The 17,764-nt window shown below is 50.0% G+C and overlaps 1 protein-coding gene across 2 annotated transcripts; it reads right to left on the bottom strand.

Moving 5' to 3' along the window:
- Positions 1–905: 905 nt before the first annotated feature.
- MADCAM1 (mucosal vascular addressin cell adhesion molecule 1) lies at positions 906–9,343 on the bottom strand. 2 transcript variants are annotated; one of them, XM_054013747.1, is made up of 5 exons: positions 8,357–9,343; positions 5,328–5,582; positions 3,805–4,122; positions 2,320–3,051; positions 906–1,652 (listed from the first exon to the last, which is right to left on the bottom strand). In XM_054013747.1, the coding sequence occupies exons 1-5, from the start codon at positions 8,406–8,408 to the stop codon at positions 1,510–1,512; spliced, it is 1,500 nt and encodes a 499-aa protein (XP_053869722.1). In that variant the 5' UTR covers positions 8,409–9,343; the 3' UTR covers positions 906–1,509. The 2 variants fall into 2 exon arrangements, with proteins under 2 accessions (XP_053869722.1, XP_053869721.1); XM_054013746.1 differs by lacking the exon at positions 8,357–9,343 and having other exon boundaries at positions 5,328–6,689.
- Between the last annotated feature and the right edge of the window lie 8,421 nt (positions 9,344–17,764).

Here is a 17,764-nt window from a genome sequence, read left to right as displayed (position 1 = left end):
AGATGGTTTTTCTCGGTAAGGTATTTCTGGGATTCCTATCTCTCTGGGATCAAGGGAGGCATGCCTCTGCTTCAGCCACGAGAACCAGGTATTCTGTTTTAGAGCCCTCAAGTCAGCATCTAATCAGCAAGTTGCAATTCGGGGCCTCTTGCAAATTCTGATGGCACCATTATACCTGGCTGTAGTCAAAATGCCCCCAGGAATATACTGAGTGGGGCTATTCTGCGAGAAGCTAGGTGCCCTCCCTGCCCCCATCTGCCTGCTGTGTGGAATACAAGCATACCCATGGCCCTGCTGCTGCAGGCAAACGGTAGGGCCAGGGTATAGAGAAGTGATACTTGCCAAGGAAACCACTGCAGGGAATATGTAAAAACAACTCTTTATTAGAGCAGCAGTTCTCACTATACAACAGAAACTCAGTATGCACCGCAGGTCTACTGCGTTCTCAACATTCAATACAGGTTATTTACAAGCAGCCTGGTTTGATAGATTACAGCAGTTGGGAGGGGTTTCTTAGGATGTTTTAAATACAGAGATGAACTGACTTGAGTTTCCATCCCATCTCTGGGATGGGGCTGGTGCATGTACGATCTAGCGTGGAAGGAAACCAGGCAGCTGCCCCACAGTCCTCTCCAGAAGGGGTTGCAACCCTGTCTCCGAGGGAGAGGGTGTGGGACAGCAGAGTATCAGCGCAAAGAAACCCAGGGCCTGGAGATGGCGCTGTATGAGCAGTACAGAGCGTCACATTGATAGTTCGTCACTGTTATGCATTTGCTTAAAGTCTCCACTCAGTTCCAAGGGGCTAAGGCTGAACATAGTCTCACCTAGTCCCTCCCTAACCAACCCTCAATGCACCTGGAATTCCACCCCCTACTCCCTCCCGCCCGCCCATCTTCTCTTCCCCACCCCCACTGGAAATACCCAACATACTTGAACAAAAACAGGAGCAACCATGAAAAGAAACGTGGCAAATCCAGAAAGGATCAGGGATTTCAAACCAATCCTACAGGCAATATTACTGGCATCTCCTCGGCCGGAAGCCTCAAGCAAGGAGAGAGTTTTCAATATACTGTGAAGGAAAAATCCATTGGTCTGTTTTAGAAACTGCCGTACCCTGACACCTGTGACCTGTTCATCTCTTGTCTGAGTCCCACAGGTGTGTCTGTAGGATCCAAGTCTCAGCACCTGCCTGGACTTCGGAGCAAAATGCTCCCACTGCACTTGAAACCAGAGGAAACCATGATGCTAAGGAGTGAAGTGGAGGAAAGGAAAGAGACTGGTCAACCCAAAGGTCTGCTCAGCTCTGCTGGGCAGCTTCCAACTTGACCATTTACCCAGCTCTCCCAGCAGCGGCCCAAGCATCGGGCAGCTCCTCCACTCCCGTCTCTGGCCGGGTGCAGGCCGAGGGGCCTGGCTGACTCGAATACCAAGCTTTCCAGAACAACGGGCAAGCTGGTCAGTGGAAAGAGGATGAATGTTCAAAACGAGTCACGACGGGGCCACAGGCACCTAAACGCTGTTCCCCTTAGAGCTCTTCACGCCGGGTGGGTGGAGTCGTCGCCACAGGCGACGTGACGCAAATGCTGTCACTATCAGGCCCAGGAGAGAGCTTGCCGTCCCGACCAGGATGGCGGAGTCAGTGCTGAAGATGTCTGCAAAGAAGAGACACGAGAAATTGTCAGTTGCTGTGGTTGAGCCCTTAGCAGGGCTTGGTCTCAACAATCGGCAAGTATAAATATGCCAGCCTGGGTCCCGGTGTCTTAAGAGTCCTTTGACCCCAGCGGGTGGTTCTCCAGCCAGCCACCAACAGCTGCATCATCACATCCCACGGGCCCCCAGGGCCAGTGGCACTGATCAGCAGCCTCGGCAGAGAGGGTTTAATGGGCTGTATAGGCTAACAACAGGCTCCTGCCTAGAGATTGATCCCTCCAGCCCCGAGTTAAGGCACATGAGCAGGGAAGCTTGCACTGGTGTTGGACTGGTACATGTGGATGGAATTTCAGGGCTGTCAACCCAGCAACTTTCCCCGGCCGTTATTCACTGTAGCGTTCAACAACCAAGAAAAGCGTGTGGCTAAGACCCATGCGTGATGCTTGGCCCTTGAACACATGTACTCTGCCTCTCCCCATCCCACTGGTTTTGGTTGGAGGGTTATGCTGACCATAAACTGTAGTTTCTGTTCTGTTGTTACCTTTGGGAGTACAGATCGGGGGAGGAAACAAACATGATCACTGGGACGCCGCCTCCTCCCCAGGCTGGCTTACTCCTCCCCACAGGGACCAACCCCTCCTGAATGCAAAGCCCTTGGCAGCCACTCACCAGCAGACACAGCGATGTGGAGTCTCGCCACCTGGAGTCTCCTGCTCAGCATAAAGCACTCATAGATCCCTTGGTGGTCGAGACCTACACGGTCAACAGTCAGGGTGGATTTGCCCTCAGACGCCTCCTCCTGGTACTGAGAGAGCACCACAGGGGTTTTCAGCCACCTGATGGTAACATTCTCACCGCACTCTGCCTCGCATATGATCTTCAGGGCTTCCCCGGTGGTCCCTTTAGGAGGGACAGGCCTGATCTGAAGGTTGCAGACAGACTCTGTTCTGCGGCTCCTGTCACCAGTGGCTTTCTTGGTCAGAGGGTTCTCTGTGCTAGCCACATCCCCTGTGGTGGGGTTCTCTGTAGCAGAACTCGAGGCACTGCTGGGGCTCCAGTCTGCACTGGGGTGCTGTGAGGCAGCCCTGGACTCGGTGGCGAGGGTCTCTGTGGTCACCAGCCAGTGGACAGAGGTGGCTTTGGCACTGGGCTTGTGCGATGTAACAATGAACTCTGTGGTGGGGCTCTCTGCAGAAGTCAGTTCTGTGGTGGGGTTCCCTGTAGTAGCCCCAAGCCCAGTTGTGGGGCTGCGGTCAGTAGCAGGGGGGTTCCCTGTAGTAGCCCCAAGCCCAGTTGTGGGGCTGCGGTCAGTAGCAGGGGGGTTCCCTGTAGTAGCCGGAGACTCAGTTCTGGGATTCTCTTGGCCAGTGACTGACTCAGTTGTGGGCTGTTCTGCTACAGCTGTCAACAGAAGATTTTGATTAGTCTCTTGACGCTTGGCTACACGTACTCCGTGTCCTTGTCCTTAAGGAGCTGCGACCATGCAAGCCAGGTAGGTGGCCCTCTGGCCACGGCTGTCATCGAATGATCCTCCATCCCCTGGGAGGTTGCTGGCTCCCTCCACCCCTCTGAACCCAGCTCCAGAGAGATGGCTGTGTCAGAAACCTCAAGTCCTATCCCCTGCTTTGCTCTCCCCTTCATGTATGCATCAGACCCCACACAGGCACCTTTCATGCCAGCTGTGTGTGGGCTGAGGCAGGATCCTTGGGATTAGGGCCCTAGACAGGGAAGAGGATTAGCACACATAGGGCCTTCCCTTGATCCCTAACTTCACAGCATGGGCTAGCAAGAGGACTCCGGAGAAGAGTAGCTGGGGCGAGGAGGAAGGATGCATGGGGTGGGATAACAGAATGAATCAAGGAGATCTGGTGGGGTACAGGGGAAGTGCCAGGAGCTGAGAGGAAGCTGCATCTCTCCTGGAGAACCGGAAGGGTTTAGCAGAAGGTCCTCAGGTGGGTGGATTCAGGCCCATTCAGCTTGACGTTACCCTGGTTCCCATGCTGCATAGGTATTACAGACCACACAGAGTTCATATAAGCAGATTTTTTCACCCCTGGCAGACAAGTATTGCAAGCGACATGGGGAAATGGCTTTGGCAGGAGAAGTTGCACACCCACTGTGCTAAGATTCCTAGCTCAGATCTCCAAGACTTACCTTTTGTGCTCACAGTCACCGCTGTGGCCCGGTGGAAACTCCTGTCTGATGGCAGCAGCAGCTCCACCTCACACCTGAACTCCATGCCCTCTGTCACCTTCTCCCCTGGGACCTCCAGCTCAGAGTCATAACTGAACAGCTCCTCGTCATCAGCCACTTCTTCAGCGTCTGGGCTCTCCAATCTCTGGTCCCCCCGATACCAGCTCAGAGTCAAGGAGCCGGGTGGGTACACCTTGCTAATAGAGCAGTGGAGATGGGCTGGCTGCCCAGCCACCAGCTCCTTGGGCTGGGTTTCCAGCTGCAATGTATCTGGAAGAGCTGAGAAAAGAATGGCATGTGAGGAACGGCCGGCTTCCTAGCTACATCACCTACCATGGGACAGGGTGCCCAGGGGACCAGGGCCGGGAGTGGCCAATGGAGCCATTAGGTGGGATTTTCAAAAGCACCGATGTGAGTTAGATGCACAAAGTCCCTTTGAAACTCGGCAGGATTTGTGCTTGTAAGTCACTTGCCCCTTCTGGGGATCCCACCCGCTGACTCCAGGTGTGAAGAGCACGTGCTGTCAGTTGTGGCATATGCAGAGGGGAGTCAATGGGATGCAATCTATTCCTGCCCTCTTCCCCTGAGGATTCATCACTGAGATCAGCCTGGGAACAGTGGCCAATTTCTGATCCACTCCAGGAGCCACAAAACTACATTCCTGGCCGGTTTACACCATGGCCACGTCTGCCAGAGGAGGTCCAGGTGTTGGAGAGAGCCTTTCAAGTCAGCCCTTAAACCCCAGGGCCTGATGTTCAGAGAGGCTGGGTACCAGCCGCTCCCACTGCCTCCAGGGGCTGCTGCAGGTGCCCCTCACCTCTGAGAACCAGGCCTCCTGATCTTAACTGCTCTCTTGCCCTGGTTTGTGGCCATCCTCCACCCCAGAAGGGGCTGCATTTTAGTGATCAATCCTCATGCTTCTGGACATAAACTGATCATCAGCTGGGCTAGGAAGAATCCTAAGGTACAGGATGGCATAATGCGTCGTGTTATGAAGGCTTGATACCTTCCTCTAAACATTCTGCTTTGGTCAGTGTCAGGATACCCGCTGAGATGGAACATTGGGCTGTTCTAGTGTGGCAGTTCCAAGGTTAGCTGGATTCTGTGAAGCAGGGAGGGTGGGAGATTGCAGCTGATATAGGATCAGGCCCCCAAATGGACACAGTCATTCAAGTGCCCCTTATCTGAGGTTTGTTGTGAGTAGCTCCGGAGGCAGCACTAACAAAGGGATGAGCGGGGAAGTGATTTTCTTTCATTCTGAAGTCTTTGTGATTTGGCAGCACTTTTTGTGCAGGGTCAGCTTGCCTGGTTCCCCAGCACGGTCGGTCAGTCCCTCCTGTTTGTCTGGGTCAGAAAAACACCAGGCCACTGTGACGGTAAAACCTCTAGTTTCAATCTGACTGTGTCCCCTTTGGGCTACAATGTGTTTGGAGTCTAGACCGTCATGCAGCTAGTGGGTAACTGCATCAACCTAGGGCACTTACAGTACACTTGCAGGTTGGTCGACCCCTGGTGGGACTTCCCTTGGCAGTTCCCCACGCAGAACTTCGTGCCCTCCATGGCTACGGTAGCATTGGTGATGAGCAGGAGGCTATAGGTGGGGGTGGAGATGATGTTCCCCAGGTTGGTGTCCAGCCCCTTCCACTGGGGCGTCCCATCCGGACAGTCCAAGGAGCAGTTCAACTGAATGGATCCTCCAATCTGGACTAGCGCTTCCTGGGGCAGCACGGTCAGCCGGCCTGGGTGGAGTGGAGGGAAGGGGGAAAAGCAGCAAGTGGAGAAAACAAGGGTCATTCAGAGAAGAGCAGTAAATACCGAGCGTTAGCTAAAGCAGCTGTTCCCAATGGAAAGGGCAGCACAGACAGGGTGAGATTTTGGGTTCAGTGCTCTGGTTTCTGAGCCGCTAGGGTGCACTCAGGTCACCTCCACAATCAAGAGGGCTAGCAACTTTTTTTGTTTTGTTTTTAAAGCTGAGATGCTCCCATAATCACAGGACTCCTAGAGCTGGGGCTTTTTAAAAAACACCAAATATCACATGACTTGCAATAAAATGGGAGGGGTTGGTAACACTGCAGATGTAACATAGGTGAAATTCTGACCCCGGTGAAGTTAAGGGTAATTTGAAGATCATGGCAAAAAGAGGCAGGGTTTCTCCCTTTCACTCCACTTCCCCTCAAACTTCCCCTCTTTGGGTCGTGACCTCAAAAACAAAACTGCACGCAAACATTCAAACATTCCCTGAGACTTTCCAGAAGAGCGAGTGTTTGTTCCTGGGTTGTTGGCTCGGATTCCCCCTCCCCACAACTGTCATGCAATGCAGTGGAAGGTTTCTTCCACTTCAGAGGTGGCAGCATTTCAGTGCTGGGAGGAAAGGTGCCGCTACTGTGGAAGGAATGCTATTTAACTGCAGACATTTCCATGGGATGAGATTCTCCCTGCAACACAGCCTTGGTTTAACTTAATCCGAGTCTCTACTTCCCACAAAGATTTTACAAGTGGTTATTAAAAAATAAGCCCGAACACCCGTCATCCTCCACTGGTTAACCCCCCGCTGCTGCTGGCGCTGCTCTCCTGGGAGCCAGGCAGCCAGCAGAAAGTAGGAACAGGCTGCCAATCACACAAATCCCACATTCTGGTTGCTGTGTTTAAAGACAAAGCACTAAATACTTGATTTTAATTCAATCCAGATTATTTTAGCTTTGGTTTGTCAAAGTAAGAAAATGACACATGCATTTAAAATGGTTTTTGTTACAAAACCACTGCAAATAGGAAAGGCGAGAAGGCAGCGGTATACCTACAGAAACAGAAGCTTGCATGAGTGACTTGGATTGAATTTGTACATCTCACTAGAGACTTTCATCTCCAGGTGCCCTGCCAACAACATTGCTGAAATGCAGCCACCTCTGGGGTGCACAGCAAACAGCGTGGAAATTTTGACAACGGACAAACCTCGACCGTTCTGAAAACGACCCAAAGATCTGGAGTGGCCCAGTGAACAAAGCAAAATAGTTTCCCATTTTTCCCAGCACGCTATCAACTCTTGTACTAGCTGGGCCAGACCCTCAGCTGGAGTAAATTGAGCCAACTCATTGAAGCCAATGGAGCGACAGTGATTTACAGCCATTGAGGATCTGGCTTTAACTAACTCTCTGCAAAGGCAGTTCCCAAATTGCTTTCCGTGCAGGACTGGGACTCTGCAGAGCACTTGCTGCTGATTATGTGGGTCTGCTTTCCAGCTGCTAGATGGCATCACAAGTCAGCTAAAATACCCCCAAGGGCATGATGGTCAGAGGTGCTGAGAGCCGGCAGCTCCCCAACTTCAGTTGAAGGGGGTGGGTACTCAGCACCCTAAGTCAGCTCCTAAATGCTTTCCTAACATTCACTTTCGATGCAGGTAATTGTGCAGTGTCCCTGTGCCAACTAGATGAAGAACAGGGAGGAGGCAGGACCGCAGGTGATCATGAATGGGAGGGGCGGTGCGGGCAATGGCACATGGAAAGGAAGAGGGTCCATGAGACCGGCTGTCTATTACAATGTGGTCCACCCTATGAAAATATGAGCACCCCTGCTCTGCAGCACTCTGGGATGCTGTTTGGATGAAGGATTGTCTCCAAAGTAAAGCTGTGCAATAGAGCCATCTCATTCCATCTTTCTAAAAGTACGCCAGCACTAGCCCCGAATGTGGCAGTGACACTCTTGTAGCCGTTGGCACCGTTACGAGAGTATTTCTTTTCGAGAGCGCTTGGCAGCCCAGTATGCTCACGTGTCATGCCACTGATGCTGCGTAGACCTGTCTATGGGCCTATACACATCTGCGGGTGTAAAAATTAGGCTCTGAGCTATTTGTATTGTTCTAAAAGCTAAAATAAATGTTCTCTGAGATTCAGATGTCGACATTTTATAATCCTATTAATTTCATTCAAGATGGAGCCAAAAGTCCGGGGGACAAAGTGATGTGTTTTTTCCCCTCCCTTTCTGAACCAGTTTTAACAATGTTTAAGTCACCGATTTATTTTTCTCCAAGCTCAAAGATCCACGCGCAGTGGAGATTCGCAGAGAGGGTGCGTCAGAAAGAAAGTGGGATTATTGTTTATATTACCAGTGCCCAGGACCCCAGTCACAAACCAGGACCCCACTGTGCCAGGCACTGTATAACCACAGAACAAAACACAGACCCATGTGTACCCAAGGATGGAGACAGCTCTGTTAACAGAGTCCCCTCCTGAGCACCCCGAGGCTAGCACAGCCAATCCAAACCGGGCACAGAGCATCGCTGGGAGCCCTGGCCACACAGATCACATCTGGACGGAGCCGCAGCTGCTCACCCCGAAGCACCAGGCGGCAGAGCAGTTGTGTAGCGTACAGCGAAGAGGGAAAACTTCAAAGCAGCACCCAGGACCAGCGCGGAGAAATAGCTGAAAAGAATAGTTCAGCCCTGCGCGAAGGCCGGGAACCCCCAATCCCTCCAGCCCAGAGAGAACCTCTGATCTGCGGTGGTCTCCAGGGAACTTACCGCTGCAAGTCCAGCCCAGACCGAGGAGCAGGAGGAGAGGAGTTGGCTCCATTGCTGTGGCTACAGGGAAATGTTTTCACTCCAGCTAATCTCTTCTCTGTGACAGAGATCTGCAGGTAGCGGATTCTTTCCCACCAGCCAGCTGGATTGACTCTGCCTGGGGCCGATCTCTTTCTGCCTAGAAGTCCCATCCTCACGCACCTTTTTAAGACTTAACTAGGAACCGCCCCCTGATAGTAAGCACCAGCCCTCGGATAGTAGGCTCTTGACCCTGCTGGTCAGCTGGGAATTTCCAGCGGGGAATTTTAGCCTTATGGTAAAAGTGGCTTTAACCCCTGAATATCTGACTCTCCAGGCTAAGGATTCTGTTATAGGCACCCCCAAAATCACAACTGCCTCCTATAGGGAAACAAATGCGAACCTGCCTGGGTTGGACGGGTGAATTACAGGACATGGGAAGATGCCTCGTCTCTCCCAAATAAGCACCCAGACCCTATCACCATCTCTATACAAAATCTGTCACTGAACCCCATCTGTGCCATCCACCCCTCCCACTCTACAGAACAACTGTTACTCCCCTCCCCATTCAATACACCGAGTAGATGCCTACACATGTTGCACCCCACTCCCTAACACACCGTCCTATATGCTGTCTTCCACCCCCTCCTGCCACATAGCCATTTTCACCCCTGAATACAGAGACCTGGGCATACACGGAGGGGATGAAAATCCTGGCCAGGCAGTGGACTGGGCACTGCACTGGGAGTCAGGAGACCTAGGGCCTATACCCTGCTTTGCCAGTGACCGTGGGTGAGTCACGGCCCCTCACTGTGCCTCAGTTTCTCCATCTGTAAAATGGGGACAATGGTAAAGCACTTTGTGATCTATAGATGAAAAGCCCACAGAATTATTAATAAACTCTCTGATCTGAAATGCAGTCCCCTTTCCCCCACCTACCTCAATTTCACAAGAGCACTGGGATCTTCATGACTTCACTGACACTGAAGTGTACCTATAATAAATAAATAATAATAATAATCAGACATTTATAGAAACCCAGCCACCCAAAGAGTCACGGGCGCTCATAAATGGGTTATAGAGTGTACACCCAGGCATTGCTTTGCCCAGCCCTGAAATGCAGTTACCTCTGGGGAAGAATACATCAGTGCTGCATAAAACAGTTATGGACAGATAGTAGAGAACACGTCCAGCTCATTACAAATCAATGGAATAAGGGGTGATCCCTTAAAATAGGGGACAGCGGGTCACCCATAAGCTCCTTCTGCAGGAGGTGTTTGGGGAGGCAGGATGTAGGAATTCAACCCAAGACCCTGGGGGATGAAACCCCTTTGTCTCAGTATCTGGAAGCCATGTTCACGGTTGCTCCCAGTTCTGAGCTATTGAACATGGGGCATTATCAGCCCAGGCGATGTGTCTGGAGAGAGATTCTCCAAGGACTCAGAAGCAAGCAGTCAGACATGCTGCACCCCCATTGTTCCTGGAGCGCCAGGGGACAGCAGGAAACAGACTGGCTGCTTTTCAGGTTTCCAATTCATTCTCAGCAACATAAGGAAGGGAGACCCAGAATCTCCCCTAGCCAAGCCTATCCCCCCAGTAAAGAGATGGAAGGGAGAGCCCAGGGATGGAATCCTGGCCCCACTGAAGTCAATAGGGGGTTTGCCATGGCCTTCACTGGGGACAGAATTTCTCACTAGGCGAAACGAGTGAAATCGGGGGGCTTCAGAGAACGGGTATTGGCCAGGAAGGGAAGAAGAGCCAGATATGCTTGGGAAGACGTACAAGGCCATGTCTTAACTCTTTACAAGAAGAGCGCGTGCATTTTAAGTGGCACTCAAAAAGCATTTGCCAGTAACAAGCTGGGATTTGAGTCCTGTGGCACAGCAAGGGTTAAAGCTGCAAGGCAAAGAGCAGTTCAATCCGTGGGAGTTTACACAGCTACCCTCCCTATGTTCTCCAGAGTTAACTTGTACCAGCTTGTCCCAGACACTGGGAAGAATGTGATCCGCAAAGTCTTCCAAATAACCTCCCGGTTCCCAGCAAATGGTTCCTTGTCAGTTTCACAGAGCAGGTTCTAAGACTGCCTAAGGCCCGGCAACCGCTATAATTTTATATAAAAACAAAAATGAGGGGCAGAGATAAGGTTCCACGAAAGTAACCTGCTTGTTGCAGCCTTAAATGATGGAGCTGCTCTCAGCACCTTCAGACGGTCACACCTCCCGCAATGCAAACAGCCCTTTCTGCTCCTTGCGGCCACCTAAATCCGGACAGAGAAGCTACCAGCACAGAATAGCAGTGAGTTGAATTAAATAACAGTTCTTATGGGGGCAAGTCCTGTGGCGAGGGCACAAGGGTAGGAGCTAGGACACCTAATTTTCATTCCCAGCTCTTTCATGGATGTGCTGTGTGAACGTAGGCCAATCACGTTCCCTTTCCCATGCCTGTGTTTCCCCATCTGTCAAATAATGAACTGGCCTTTGTGACCTACAGAAGAACTCTAAACACACAGGAAGGATTATTGTTTGTAGGGAGGCTGTACCGTCCAACCGGTGGAGACATCATGAAGCGAACCTGAAGATTCACTCCGTCAGAGCAAGATTGGGGCACAGGGGCCTACAGGCCCGATTCAGAAAGATCTCTTCCTCTTAGGCTGAAAACAAGAGTCCAAAGGTCTGGTAGGCCCCATCAAGTCCACCCCCCTGGCCAACACATGATTGCACCCTGCTTTCTATCTTTCACTATCTTTGCTCATTCTAGTTTTAAATGGGCCCAGAACTGGAAGCAGGGGTGGAGTCACAAGATTCATCGGATGCACCTTAAAGGTCCCCCAGACCTTCCGAAGTGGAAGTTGTTTTCAGCCAATCTATTGGCCCAGGGTTGCCAACTCTCATGGGTTTAAGCACAAGTCTTGCACTATTTGGCTTTTTATGTAAAGCCCCAATTCCTGGAATCACCATAGGATCTGAGCCGTCATTAAAAAATAGTGGAGTTTCTAGATCTCAGGGGTTGTGGACAAAAGCTTGACTTGAGTGTGACCTAAAAGGCTCAGAAACTAGAGGGCACATAAAAATACCCTAACATTTATTTTTGAAGCTAGTCATGATTTTAGTTCCAGACTCACGATTTTTTAATATCTGCAGCCAGCGATAATGTAATCCCGTCAACAAAGTCTTCATTTACAGCCAGGAAATGATAGTAATGCTGCAGGGCGCTCTTCATCAGGAGTCTTTTAACCAAGGTCCTCATTGCTTGTGGTCACTGGCACTTTACAAGGGTGGTGCGGGCACTGTTGGTGTAGGACTCCTTACCGCTTTGCCGGGAAGAAAGATACACCCCCACAGCATCATGAAAACTACCTCAAGCACCCAGACATTTCTGGGAGCCTGCCCCTGGAAGAATTCACCTACCCTGGGGAGCCCTTACAAGAACACGGTACAGGAGGTGGCACAGCACAGACACATGCTAACTCATTACACTCCCATCTCCATGTGCAACAGCGCCTATTATTCACAAGAGGACTGCCAGAGGTGGCGTCTGTAGCATTAGTGACAGGAAGAGATCTTCTTGAGTAGATGTCCCAGCCAGTTCAGAGTTGGGGGGGAAAGCATTGCTCGGAACATAGAAATGCAGGGCTGGAAGGGACCTCAGGAGGTAATCTAGTCCAGCGCACTGCGCTGAGGCAGGACCAAGTAACCCTAGAACCATCCCCGACAGGTTTGTCCAACCTGCTCTTAATCACCTCCAATGACGGGGATTCCACAGCCTCTCCTGAACACCTATTCCAGAGCTTAACTGTCCTTATAGTTAGAAAGTTTTTCCGAATATCTAACCCATCTCTCCCTTACTGTACATTAAGCCCATTGCTTCTTGCCCTACTTTCAGTGGACATGGAGAACTGAGCCCCGTCCTTCTTATAAACAGTCCTTAGCACATCTGAAAACGTATCTGGTTCCCCCCTCAGTCTTTTTTTCTCAAGACTAAACATGCCCAGTTTTTGACCTTTTCCTCATAGGTCAGGTTTTGGAAAACTTTTTGTTACTCTCCTGTGGACTCTCTCCAATCTGTCCTAACGTGTGGCCCTCAGAACTGGACACAGTGCCCCAGCTGAGGTCTCACCAATGCGAAGTAAAGTGGGACTGTGAGACAGAGGCCCATTGAGGATTCACTATGCTGTGTCAGGAACTCGTCAGGCCTGATATGCTCATTACACCTAACACCTGTTGTCATAATCCATCTCTAAAAGGTGTCACGTAAGGCATCAGATACAAACTGGTAAAACGCTAGCCCCCAAACCGTTGTGTGGTGTATGTACAGGGTGCGTGCCGAGGATTAGAAATATGTGCTAGAATTATGTTCAGCAAGCAATGCATAACATTGCTTTAGGCAAAGGAATGTGTATTTGTTTGTCTGACCAGCCTGGTCCTCAGGCAGAGACAAATGAAGGCATGTTTACATAAAAGGAAATATGGATACTTAGTGGTGGTATGTTTTGAAGTCTGTGACCAAACACAAGGCCATTATCTACTTGTCTCCAAAGTAAATTAAGCACTATGGAATCAAAACACTGGAAGCTCCATTTACACACGAATCAGCAGGGGGATGGGAAGTCAACAGGAAGGGAAGGAAGGAGAATGACCTTTGGGAAGGCACGATAATACAATCCCTTACTGGTCTATGTTGAACCCCATAACGTCACAGGGACCATTACCTCTGTAGGAGGTTGTGGTCTCCTCTCCCCATCAGTCTCAGAGGGAGGCCACGCGCCCTTGCTCTCATGCCCCTATCAAGGCAATGGTTGCTGGGGAATTAGCAATCTCTGAGGCCGAGGCCCTGGCCCTCTAGGCAGGGTCAAGCAGCCCATAGTCTGGAGCCCTGGCCCCGGGCAGGGCAGAGCACCACACAGTTTATCGCCTCACATCTTAACTCAGGCAGACAGCAGACAAACATAGGCCTCTTGGCCTAAAGTGTGGGGGGTGCCACCCCAGGGGCAGGGCAGCTTCAGGGGATAGGGGGATCCGGGCCCACCCTACTCCACTGGGTCCCAGCCCAGGGGTGGATGGTTCCACCACTGGGTCAGACTCAGCAGGGAACCAGCCAAAACATGCTGACTGGAATTCTGGCCACACAACAGGACTACTGTCTGGTGTCCCTGGGCTACTTACGTCTGACTACCACTTTGCAGTCTCCCCGGGGTAGACGCCCAAGGGCAGACCCAGTAGACCTTCAGTGTCCTCATCAGTTGGCAGTCCTAGCAGTCCCCTCGAGTCCTCAGCGCTGCAGAGGTCCCCTTTGGGCTCCAGCAACAGGTGGGAGTCATCTGTCTCCTTTGCTGGCTCCAGGCCAACTGAGTTGCAGGGCCCGCCTTTTATACTTCCAGTCCTGCCCCTGTGCTTCTGGCATGGCAGGTGTGGCTTGCCTGGCTCTGCCCACCCAGGGATGGGTTAGGTTTCCTCCCCATCCATCTCAGAGGGAAGCCACGCCCCCTTGCTATACCTCTAGGGCCTTACATACAAGGTTAATGCACCCCAGAATATTAGTCTTTTTCACAACTGCATCACATTGTAGATTATATTCAATTTGTGATTCACTATAATGCCAGATCCTTTTCAGGAGTACTTCTGCCAGCTCTTACTGCGTAGCAGGTTAATCTCCTTTTTGTAGTTGTGCATCTGATTTTTCCTTCCTAAGTGAAGTACTTTCCAGTTGTCTTTATTGAATTTCACCTTGTTGATTTCTCCAATTTGTCAAGACTGTTTCGAATTCCAATCCTGTCCTCCAAAGTGCTCGTGAGCCCTTCCTGTTTGGTGTCATCTCCAAATTTTATAAGCACAATCTCCACTCCATTATCCAAGTCATTAATGAAACTATTGCAGGGATCAGCAACCTTTGGCCCGCGGCCCACCAGGGAAAGCCGCTGGCGGGCCAGGCCGGTTTGTTCTGGGCTGAGGGATGTGCTGGTTGCCCCTTCCCGCAGCCCCCATTGGCCTGGCACAGCAAACTGCGGCCAGTGGGAGCTGTGATTGGCCAAACCTGCAGACACGGCAGGTAAACAAACCGTCCCGGCCTGCCAGCAGCTTTCCCTGATCCCTGAACTATTGAATAGTACCAGACCAAGGACAGATCCTTGCAGGATCCGAATAGATGCATTCCCCCCAGTTTGACAGTGAACCATTGAGAACTAATCTTTGAATACAGTCTTTCAACTAGTTTTGCACCCGCCTTATAGGAATTTTATCTAGACCACATTTCCCTAGTTCGCTTATGAGAATGGCATGTGGGACTGTGTCAAAAGCCTGACTAAAATAAGGTTATATCATGTCTACAGTCCCATCCTCGTGTCCCCCCCCCATCAACTAAGCCAGTAGCCTTGTCAAAAAAGGAAATTAGGTTGGTTTGGCATGATTTGTTCTTGATATATCTATGTTGGCTATTCCTTGTAACCCTATTGTCCTTTAGGTGCTTACAAATTAATAATTTGTTCCAGTATAATTCCAGGTATTCACGTTAGGCTGACTGGCCTATAATTCCCCGAGTCCTCTTTGTTCTCCTTTTTACAGACAGTGACGATGTCTGTTTTTCCTCCAGTCCTCTGGGACCGAACCCATCCTCCAAAGATAATCGCTAATGGTTCAGACATTGCTTCAACTAATTCCTTAAGTACCATAGGGTGAATTTCATCAGGCCCGGCGAACTTGAATACTTCTAACTTATCTAAATATTATTTAAAATGGTCTTTCTCCATGTTGGCTTGTGTTCCTTTCCCCTTGTTGTTAATATTAATTGTGTTAAGTATCTGGTCGCCATTTATCTTCTAAAACTGAAGCAAAATAGGCATCAAATATCTCAGCATTCTTGATGTTGTCCATTATTAGGTCTCCATCCTTGCTAAGCAGAGGACCTACACTTTCCTTGGTCTTTCTTGTGCAGCTACTGTATTTAAAGATCTTCTTCTTGTTACCTTTTATGTCCCTTGCTCGGTGTAACTCATTTTGTACCTTAGCCTTTCTGATTTTGTTCCTACATGTGTGTGCTATTCTTTTGTCTTCCTCCTTAGCAATTCATCCATATTTCCACTTTTTGTAGGATTCCTTTTTGATTTGCAGGTTATTAAAGAGCTCCTGATGGAGACAGATTAGTCTTTTACTATTCTTATCTTTCCTTTGCATCGGGATAGGTTGCTCTTGCACTTTTAATATTGTCTCTTTGAGAAACTGCAAGCTCTCCTGACTTCCTTTATCCCTTAGGTAGAACCCATGGGAAGAAAATGTACCAGTGCTGAGTTTATTAATGCCTGCTTTTCTGACGTCTATTGTTTTTATTCTGCTGCTCTCGCTCCTTCCTCTCTTTAGAATTGAGTAATCAATCATTTCATGATCACATTCACCCAAATTGCTTCTGACCTTCAGATTAACAAATTCCTCCATGAGAATCAAGTTTAAAATTGCTGTCCCCCAGTTCCTTCCTCTACCTTCTGAAAGAAGAAGTTATTGGAGATTTTGTGTTTTGCTCTACAGGGGACATTAACCACCCAGACAGCTGTTGTGGTTAATGTCCCCCATTACTACCAGGTTTTGGGGTTTGGGATATTTTTTATTCCAGAAATGCCTCATCCACCTCCACTCTCCTGATTTGGTGGTTTATAATAGATCCCCCCCATCATAAGATCCTCCGTTTCTTTCCCCTTTGATCTTCACCCAGAGATGTGGAATGGATAGTCAAGGGAGAACACCCTTTGCTCCATCACTCTTGGTACATGAGGTTTCTTCAAGGAGTTGCTCGTGGCTAGATAAGGCTGAATGGGGCCTGAGTCCACTAAACGTCCAGCTCCTCAAATTTAGTTCCCTGACAGATATCTCAGGGCCCTTCAGGGGGGTTCAGCTCACCAGCAATCCCTTAGCTCTACTATTTATGCTGTCCAAGCTCACCTTCATTGGAAGGGCATTCAGTGGTTTGGGCATTAGCACAGGCTTTGGGAGACCTTCTCTGCCACAGTCTTGTTGGGTGAGTTACCTCCTCTCTCTCTGTGCCTCAGTTCCCCCTCTGTAAAATCCCCAATCCCACAGGGTTGGTGGGAAGATAAATACATGACAGATGTGAGACTAGGCTGATCAGGACCCTGTGTAGGTGAGATAAATAGTTATCTAACATGATAAAAGTGCAATTCCAAGCTATGGCCATTGGGGGGCTGAGAGCGCTTTCGGCAGATGGCCTTCAAGATCCCTCCTGTAAGATCCTAGCTGGCTGTCAGGGGCTGCCCGGTATTCCCCACTCTTGCCTCCTTGCTGACCCCTGGACCGTGACTGAAATTCTACCCTCCTTCCATAATCCAACAGGAACTTGGCTCCGTTTACAGCACAGGAACTTCAAAAGAAGCCTGTGGACGCATTTACCAAAGACGCAATCGTCTCTGGAGGAAAATAGTCTCCTTTAGACAATGGCCTTCAATCTCACGACAAACCCAGTTCTGTTTAGATGGCGCAAGGCGGATTACGGACCCCACCCTGAGTGTCCTCTGCCCGGGAGAGGCAGCCCAATGGATCTGGCATTGATTAGCGGCGACAATGCAGCTTTAATCACAAAGCGCTTCCAGAAAGGAGAGGCGGGAAACAAAGAATGCAGCAGAGCACATGGCCAGAGATCAAAAACAGAGCCAGAGGTACTTTCCAGCAAGTGCACTCCTGTCTATCGCCCCTTCAGAGCAACTTACAGATATGACCTGAAGGCTTGGGGGGAGTAAGTCACACTGATCAAAGCTCACTTTTATCCCATTGCATGCACACTCAGGATTTGGACCAGGTTACAAGATTACCTAAAGCTCACAGAGCCCATCCCAAAATCCTAAATGACCATCACAGCTAGGCAGAGGAGGAAGCTAAACTGAGTCAGAGGTTCCAGGCCTTGGCACCTGTTGTGACGCTCTCTCGGGGCACCCAGAACCATAAGCCATTGCGTTAGTCCTCGGCAAGAGGGAGCATTGCTGGAGCTTGAACTGAGTCAGCTCCCTGCCACGCTAATCTGTCAGCCTAACCAGAAAATGCCTTGAGACTCTACCAGTCTAACCCTTGCCTTGCAGGTAACCTTCAGTCAGCACCGGTCCCACAACCCCCTGGAAGAGCATTCCTCTGCAGCCGTCAGCCCCTAGCACTGGACCCATTCTGAAATTACCAACTTCATGGTCTCCAAAGAGACAGAACGCATACCAGCTTGTTGATTCAACTGAGGACACCCACCTGCCTTTAGTAGAACAGCACAGAGGAATTTATAATAAAACAAGAATAAATCGGCGAATAAAAACAGATTTAAGCGATGCGACGCAGAGATAACAGAAACAGAAAATGGTTACAAATCAAACAAGTATAACTGCAATTTCTAGTGGTGACAGTTTAGATC

The sequence above is a fragment of the Malaclemys terrapin genome, chromosome 24 (genome assembly GCF_027887155.1).
Source record: "Malaclemys terrapin pileata isolate rMalTer1 chromosome 24, rMalTer1.hap1, whole genome shotgun sequence".
Lineage (NCBI taxonomy): Eukaryota > Metazoa > Chordata > Testudines > Emydidae > Malaclemys > Malaclemys terrapin.
Note: the sequence above shows the minus strand (reverse complement) of the source record. Positions and strands in the feature narration are given on the sequence as shown.

Coding starts and splice junctions, on each gene's coding strand:
- MADCAM1 (XM_054013746.1), bottom strand. CDS start 5,637: ATGACCCTTGTTTTCTCCACTTGCTGCTTTTCCCCCTTCCCTCCACTC. Junction 4,123..5,327: donor GACCAACCTGCAAGTGTACT/GTAAGTGCCCTA, acceptor TTCTTTTCTCAG/CTCTTCCAGATACATTGCAG. Junction 1,653..2,319: donor CCACATCGCTGTGTCTGCTG/GTGAGTGGCTGC, acceptor TCTTCTTTGCAG/ACATCTTCAGCACTGACTCC.